The 8,952-nt window shown below is 35.2% G+C and overlaps 1 protein-coding gene across 1 annotated transcript in view; it reads left to right on the plus strand.

Moving 5' to 3' along the window:
• The window catches only part of LOC107561818 (centrosomal protein of 131 kDa-like), a 28,714-nt gene that overhangs the window by 15,292 nt on the left and 4,470 nt on the right, over positions 1–8,952 (plus strand). The window contains exons 17-20 of the mRNA XM_016246315.1: positions 1,343–1,544; positions 3,436–3,543; positions 4,035–4,152; positions 8,222–8,296. Of these exons, the coding sequence (XP_016101801.1) occupies positions 1,343–1,544; positions 3,436–3,543; positions 4,035–4,152; positions 8,222–8,296 (503 nt within the window). The remainder of the gene's footprint in view (positions 1–1,342; positions 1,545–3,435; positions 3,544–4,034; positions 4,153–8,221; positions 8,297–8,952) is intronic.

The following is an 8,952-nucleotide window of genomic DNA, read 5'->3' on the forward strand; positions in this document are numbered from 1 at the left end:
TAGGATAGGACAATATTTGGCCGAGATACAACTATTTGAAGATCTGGAATCTGAGGGTGCGAAAAAATCTAAATATTGAGAAAATCGCCTTTAAAATTGTGCTAATAAAGTCCTTAGCAATGCATATTACTAATCAAAATTGAAGTTTTGATATATTTACGGTAGGAAATTTACAAAATATCTTCATGGAACATGATCTTTACTTAATATTCTAATGATTTTAGCATTAAAATAAATAATTTTGACACATACAATGTATTTTTGGCTATTGCTACAAATATACCCCAGCGACTTAAGACTGGTTTTATGTTCCAGGGTCACATTTTTAATTACAAATTAAATGTTTACGTCAGCTATTTAAGTTTTGATTTTAAATGAAAAATATGATCCTAGATTTTCAATGTGAACTTTTGGATCCCATTTAGGGCTCGCAAAATCACTAACCTGACGTCCCGGGGCTATTGTGTCTTCCAGTTGGGCTACCAAAATGTATCACTGCCCTGCCCGACGGGCTATCTTAAAAACAGGGTTCCCGCAGTTCCTTAAAGTCTTAAGTCTTAAATTTTCATTTCATCTTACCTATCCACCTTTTTATCGATGAGAACCAGCATGATGGATTCTAACTTCCATTTGGATGCTGTTGTGTTCTGGTTTCCATAGAAATCCATGTTAAGATTGGGTAAAAATATATATGAAACCTTTTCAATATAACTAACTATTAAAATGTGTCCAGGATTAAGCTGGCTGCCACAGTAACAGCAATAAACTTAAGCAATTCCTGTAAAGTTCTTGTTTTGTGCACCAGCAAATCTGTTTGTGTCCAGCAGTGTATGCCTTGCATTCTGTCAAACACTGACAAGAGAAAACGAGCATAGCTTGCAGCGCCTAGGTTAAAATACTGTGTGTGTGTGAAATAATGTAGGATATGTGCGCTCATCTGTTTTCAATGGTGCAAACCTCTCCATGTATGCTTTTTAAAAGCATTTTCATAGGTTTAACGTTATATTTATCGGCTTGGAAAATACGTTAATTGACTAGAAACACCAGAGACCGGAAATGTAAAGCATTGTTCCCGTATGAGTTGGGTGAGACTTCAGCATTCAGGAAAAAGGTGGATAATACCTGATAAAGTAGCATTTATGAGCGCAGAGCTGCTTTGTGTACTGGGGAAACATGCCATTGTAATTCAAACTTTACATCAGCAAATAGTGAGAATAGTAGTTTTATTCTTTTCCTCCTTTGAATTCCATTGTAATTTCCCTGATGATTTCAATGCAATTGCAAACATTTGTGTTATTTTTGAATAATGTTTACATAACTGTCTCCTCCTGTATGCTCTCAGGTCTGGAGCCAGAGATTCAGAAGCTCATAACCAAACACAAGCAGGAGCTGAAGAAACTCCGAGTTCTTCATGAGGCAGAGCTGCTTCAGGCAGACGAGAGGGCTGCCCAACGTTACGTCAGGCAGACCGAGGAATTACGACAGCAGTTGGAGAGTGAAAGAGATGAACAGTGCCAGAGAGAGAGAGAACTGGCCAAGCAGAGGTACACACACCCTCACATACTCAGATGTGTCCAGTGCACAGAATCATCTCCTCACAGAATACACATCTGGGGCCAGTTGCATAAACATAGCCACTATGTTAAGACTGTCTTAAGAACTAGTTTGACCAGCTAGTTGTTAGTCAAGAGGTAATCAGACTTACCTTTTGGATTCAAATGAGACCATTCTCCATTTTTATAACTGACTTCAAGAAGTTATGACCAGTCTTAAAGAGAAAAAGTTAGATGACTAACTTTTTAAGTCTAGTCTAAGCGGTTTATGCTTTATGCTGTCGCCTCTGGCTTGCTTAGTTGGGGACACTTCATTTCCAGCGTTATCGTTGACATAATTGCAAAGATATTATTTAAACTGAACTGAGCTGGATGTTGACATCACTGAATTCAATGATGAACTGTCTTTAACTGAAAAATGAGTGTTTATTATTGTCATTTTGCATTATTGACACTATTTTCCTAATTAATGCTGTTCAGTTGCTTTGTCACAATCTGTATTGTTAAAAGCGCTATATAAATAAAGGTGACTTGACTTGACTTGACTTTATGCAACCGGCCCCTGTTCATCAGAGATCAAACCAGTGACAGAGACGGGCAGCCGAGACGATGTGTTCACAGATGTTAGAAAACACAAGCACATTCAAACTCTGAAAAAAGAAAGGGAGACTGGAAAGTGCTACAGAGGAAGCTGGCTAGACATGATCTCAAAGCTAAATACTGCTTTTGAAAACACACACACACACACACAGTGTGTATTTCCTGTTGAAAAAAAAACTGGATTTTCTGCAGCCATTACTCCAGTCTTCAGTGCCACATGATCTTTCAGAAATCATTCTAATCTTTGATGAAAAGCAATTTTGAAAAAACAGCACTTATTTGAAATGTAAATCTTTCAAAAATCCATTTCTTTCAAAAAAACAAATACATTTTTTTTTTTTTTTTTTAGTTTAAGTAGTTATTTACTGAGAATTTTCCCTCCATACTTTGAGTCCAGCCTGAATTTATGTCCAGATTTCAAAATGGGCATCATATGGGTGTGAACACATGTGATGTCACACATTAGCTTTGACTATTTTCCTCTAAAAAAAAAAAAGACAAAGAAACAGCATAAAGGTTTTGAAACAACATGAGTGTGAGTGAATAATGACGTTGTCATTTATTAATTTTTTTGTCAACTATTCCTTGAATATTTGTGTGGATAGTGAATAAAAGTCAAAGTAATCAAGTAAGCATATTCTTCCTCCCACATTCCATGAATTTCTCCATTCAGTCCTGAAACTCTCTAACTGATTTCTGTCAGACTTGTGGATTATTCATAGGGGATAATAAAATCAGCATGTGTATGTGTGTTTATTAGGTTATGTGTGTATAACAGAAAGAGAAGCAGATGGGAAGGTATGTCTGTGTTTTGCACACAAAAAAAATTTGCACACACCTTCTGCATTGCTTTTTTCCATTTTTTCACTTTATGCAAATCAGATAATGGGACAAACACACTCCCAAATTGAGTGCTGATTACATGTTTTAATGAAACAGTTGTATCTTATTCACAAAAATAAGGCGAGATGGTGGCTGAAAGATAATTTCAGGCCATAAACAATGTAAAAAATACATTAAAAAAATTACCAAAAATCTTTGCCTGTCTTCAATTACTGTTGCCAAGATCAGTAGAAAATGTATACAAATGCACCTCTTAAATAAACCTGAGCTTCTCTGGGTGTTTACTGTGGGTATTATGTTAATAAGGATTTTGTCTAAGTCTTATTTTGTATATAAAACAAAAATGAAGTCCTAATTTCCCATGCATTGAATTATAAGAACACATAATCATTGAAAGACTATGTACAACTGAGAAAATAAATGTGTGTTTGTGTCTCAGGTTTGAGAAACAGCTGCAGGAAGAGGAGAACGTGCTGCAGCAGCAAAGGAGACGTCTGTATAAAGAAGTGTCAGAGGAGAAAGAGCGAATCACACAGCTGGCAGCCAGGTCAAATTACTGAACAATCTTTCTAGCCAGGAATTAATAATAATTATTCTAATGATAATAATTTATAAATTAATAACTTCTAAAATAATTAAAGAAACTTCCATGTGTTTTCATCTTGTGATAATTGAGAGTTGATTTATTTTATTTTTTTAATCTAGTGTTTCAGTAAAAATATCAACAACAAAAAAAGATTTAGATTTTCTTTCTTGGCAAACATAACTAAAGTTACTCAGATGTATGCTTAAAACAAGGAAAAAAATGTTTTTGACAGTTGAGTAAGAAATGTGAGAAATATTAGATAAAACAAGTCAAAATAGTAATTTCATAAGTCATGTTTTAAGAATTTAGATGTGTTTAGTGGACAGCAAGACTAAAAAAAAATTACTGGGTAAGCCTTTTTTTTTTTTTTTTGTGAGTGTCCAAAAGAGAGGAACTAGAGTAGATAAAAGTTCAGTTATAACTAAATGGAAATGTGTTTGTGTGTTATATAGGCAGCATGCCGAGCTGGAGGACTTAAGGAAGCAGCTGGAAAAGAACAGCTCTTTGGCAGCAAGAGCACTGAGAGAAGAGCTGGAGAAGAGCAGAGAAGAGCAGGAGAGGCGACACCAGGTAAAACACTTGCACATCTCCCCTCCCCTCCCCTAATCCCCTAAAAAGTTTTTTTGTTTTCTAGTTTTTTTAAAGAATTCTCTTCTGCTCACCAAGCCTGCATTTATTTGATACAAAATACAGCAAAAGCAGTAATACTGTGAAATATTTTTATTATTTAAAATAACTGCTTTCTATTTGAATATATTTTAAAATGTAATTTATTCTTGTGATCAAAGCTGAATTTTCAGCATCATTACTCCAGTCTTCAGAGTCACATGATCCTTCAGAAATCATTCTAATATGCTGATTTGCTGTTCAAGAAACATTTTATTATTATTATTATTATCAATATTTAAAACACTTTGAGTACTTTTTTCAGGATTCTTTGATGAATAGAAAGATCAGCATTCATCTGAAATAAAAAGCTTTTGTAACATTGCACACTCTACCATTCAAAAGCTTGGAGTCAGTATTTTTTTTTGGGGGGGGGGATATAAATGAATACTTTTGTTTAGCAAGGATCCTTTAAATTTATCAAAAGTGATGATAAAGACATTTATAATGTTACAAAAGATTTCTATTTCAGATAAATGTTGCTTTGAAATCAGGAAAAAATTACATTTTAAAATATATTCAAATAGAAAGTTATTTTAAATAAAAATATTTCACAATTTTACTGTTTTTGCTGTACTTTGGATCAAATAAATGCAGGCTTGGTGAGCAGAAGAGACATTAAAATCTTACGGTTCAAAAACTTTTGACTGGTAGTGTATATGTATTTAAAATATAATATATTTAATACACCAATTTAATATTAAAATTATGAAAAAGTAGTTTGAATCAATGATTCAACGACTCACTCATAAACCTACTGGATGAATCAGCGTTATTGAATGATTCTCTTGAATAAATTATTCATTCAATTATAAATTTTTTAAGTCACTTTTGCAATGCAAACAATGCAATCGACACAAACGTTATGTGGCAGTTACTTTCAAATGCGGATTTGCTCTATTTTGGTTGCGCTACCATAGACATCAATGTTTATATCTGAATTATAAACTTTCATCCCAGTATTTCTGGGATAATATGAATGACTGTACGACAGAAATAATACTGTGTAGTTGAAAAGACTGTTTGTGAAGCGGTTTCTTAACCAAACATAGTAACTGCTCTCTGTGCGAACGCAGATTTGAATGATCTGATAAGAATTTGTCTTGGTTTAATAGACACGGGAGAATCGTTGTCATTTAGAAATGAGATTGTGTGGTTGTCTGAATCGAGATCGCGATCGCAGCTCTAATGTCTAGTCATCGTTCACTTTTATTGTATGGGGGGAAAAAGCAGCTTGGTTTTTGTTTTGTTTTCCATTTTTTGTGTTCCACACAAGAAAGTAAGTCATACATGTTTGGTAAGACATGAGGTCAAGTAATTGATGACAGAACTTTGATTTTGTGGTGAGCTATGGCAGTGTGCATGACTTTCAGAAATTGTAACACATCAGATAACATGGTTTTTGTTGTATTACTAATACTTTTTTGCCTCGTTTCCACTGAGCGGTACTGTACAGTACAGTTCAGTACAGTACGATTCGGTACGGGTAACCATGATCAGGCTTGCGTTTCCACCACCAACAGTACCCTTCTTGATAGACGTGGTGTATGCCGGAAAGTAGCGATCGACGATGAACCGCGACAGTAAGCACAAATCTGCCTCTTTTTGTTAAATGTCAGTTTTAATGAACAATAATAGCCATTATAAAAGTATAAGTACAAAGTATAAGAGGCTTATATAAGAGGAAATAAAGACAAAAGCAAACAGTTCAGTCAAACGTATGCTACAAAGTCAGCGCTGTACTATGGTAAAGTTCAAAATAAATATATAAAGTTAAACATAACTTTGTGCTCAGCCAAAACGATATGACCAGGAATAAATAATAGATTCGTGAGACCACGAATGCCTGTTAAATATAGCCAACCAAAAACTAATTGTATCTCATGTTTAATCACTACAGAGACATCAGAGCCAGCGGCAAATGTCGGAAGGACTAGCCGAGTTGAGGCTGCTCTCGGTGGATACATGAGCACGGAGTGCCCACTGATCGCCTGGAGCTCCGAAATCAGCATAGCAAATTCTCAAATGGGCGCTATCTTTATAAATAAATCGCAGATTTGAGTTTTAAACAATTACATTCTCGCCTGAAAAACCCTTAAAACTATTTCATGACACAATAACAGTAATATTTAGAAAATTACGCGGGTTTTTGGGCAATGCCGTTTCACAAGTCCACAAGAACGCCGCATATTGAGAAACGGCTATTGTCTGTGTGAAAATGTAAAATTATAAAATACACGGTTATATTTTTTTGTGTTTGCGCACTCTGTTGTAAATAAGCCCAACACTCATGGACAGCAGAGCGGAATGAGTGAAGGACGCTTTATCACCTTGTATCACTCAAAAGTGACGATTCTAGTCAACCAATCAACATTCTGCGGTGAGTTTAGCTCCACCCTTTTGGTACCCTTTGCTGTGCTAGGTACCCCAACGGAAGGGTACCAAAAAAGTGGTACAGTTCGCTATTTTGGTACCATTCACAACTTCTGACAGTGAAAATGGACATAATTGCGTACCGAACCATACCGCTCAGTGGAAACGAGCCATTAGTGAGCAATGCCCAAAAAATGCACAGTAAAGAGTCATACAAACCACTGCCAACCAATTACAGGTTTTCTCGATTGGCTTAAACACATTTCTTGAAACTATGCCTCATATTCTCAAAACAGTAAACACAGTATATGGCATATGGCATCAGCATATGGCATCAGCTGAAATGTCTAGTCAGGCTTCTTCTATTCCATCGTCTCGGTGTCCTACAAAAATAGAAGTACTGATTACTGTAACTGTAACATCCTTTTTACAAAATGGAAGCAGACAGAAACTATATGTATGTAAGGCAATTTGATGCATGTGTTGTAACAGAGTACAGCACTCAAACGTTACAGTAGAGTACACTGAGGTACACCTACCTGTTTTCCTCCCTAAAGGTTCTTATGATCGAGGCGACGGTGAAGCAACTTAAGTTTGGCTGAACTCATTGCCAAGCCTCCCTCATAGTCATACCATGGACAAGGACATGTATAACTAGTGGCACGAATTTCATCTGAGACTCCTTGTCTCCTTGCCCCTCATCCTCCTCCTCTTCCTCTTCCTCCACTCCTTACTGCTTTTGCTCATCCTCTTCCTCCTCCTCCTCCTCCTCTCTGGTGTCCTCGACCTTTTCAATCACATCTCTCTGGATCCATTGTTCCAAAACTGAATGAACTGACTTGGGCTCTTTTATCTATCTATTGAAGGTTCTGATTGGTGTGTGATAAATTTTGACTCTTAGTGTTTCAGCGTGGGTAACTGTGTGCTAATTGAGCTCAAGCTTTGCTGACTTGAGTGAAAAATATTGAATGCTAGTGCTTTCTAAATGACAACATGGTCTAGACAATGAGAAATGAAGGGATTTGTGTGTAGAGTTTTGCAGTGACTGTTCAACAAATCTGATGTGTCAAAAAGGGGAATAGTGTTTATAGTTTAGGGAAATAGGTGTGCTTTTTGATAAATGGCGTTATGGTTTTGAAATTTTAGTTCGAAAGCCTGGTGATAGTGTTTAAGCAATATTGAGAAAATGTAAATGGCATACGTGCGTTAAAGCACGATGCAGTGAGTCAGTCTTAATAAACAAACCATCAACAAGAAACAGGAAGCCAGCAGTAAATACGTTGCAACTTTTAGTAATAATGATACCAACCGGTTTTACAGGTTTCAGTAAATGTCTACTGTGCAGCACTCATAATCTCTTCCTCCTTCCTCATTCTGTGCATCATCCCTTTTCTAAACCCAGTTGTTTTTTGTTTTGTTTTTTGCTTGAGGCTTTCAGGCACAGAACTCAAATGACATGTCTGTTTAGACGTGTACATGTGTTTGATGGTGCAATGTTTGCTGGGGTCACATGAAAGCACCTTTTTTTTTGTGGTGATATAGAATAGTATCTTATTCTTTTGGTTCTTTTTAATTGCGTTTTGTCTGTATTTCTCATTAGGTTGAAATAAAGGCCCTGAAGGAAAGACTTGAGATTGAGAAACAGACATGGGAAGAAAATTATATGAAAAAAGAGGTATGTGTTTGTGTCATCGCAAGTCTATCTAGCAGAAATTATGAGTTTATATATTTTTTTGTTCTATGCATGTTTACAATGAGAGAATGCATATTTGAGAAGTAATTGTATGTGTATGCTCACATGTTTGGAATTTGAGCCAAATGTACATCTAAAATTTTCAGTACTGTACATTACGGTTATGGTTAACTGGGAGTTAAATTACATCATAGTGTCCACATCTGCTTTCTGAGACTCAAATGTGAAAGTTGCCCAATTTACACTTACTAACTGTTGTTAAGATTAAATGTTGTAAAAATTTGAAAATGTAATTAACAAGAACAACATGCGCTGTATGGCTTTAAACATCAATACTAAAAAATTAATTACTAAAAATACCATTCTAAAATCTTAGTTAATGAAGGAGGTTTGTAGCATTCATTTTTTTTCACTACCTTTCAAAAGCTTGTGGTGAGTAAGATTTTCTTTTAAACAGATTAATACTTTTATTCAGAGAGGATGCAATATATTTATCAGCGTTGACAATAGACTTTTGCATTTATTATCATACAAAATAATTCTGTTTCAAATCAATCGTTTTATATATATATATATATATATATATATATATATATATATATATATATATATATATATATCAAAAAAAAAAAAACACT

The sequence above is a fragment of the Sinocyclocheilus grahami genome, unplaced genomic scaffold (assembly GCF_001515645.1).
Source record: "Sinocyclocheilus grahami isolate Dianchi unplaced genomic scaffold, SAMN03320097.WGS_v1.1 scaffold794.1, whole genome shotgun sequence".
Taxonomy (NCBI): domain Eukaryota; kingdom Metazoa; phylum Chordata; class Actinopteri; order Cypriniformes; family Cyprinidae; genus Sinocyclocheilus; species Sinocyclocheilus grahami.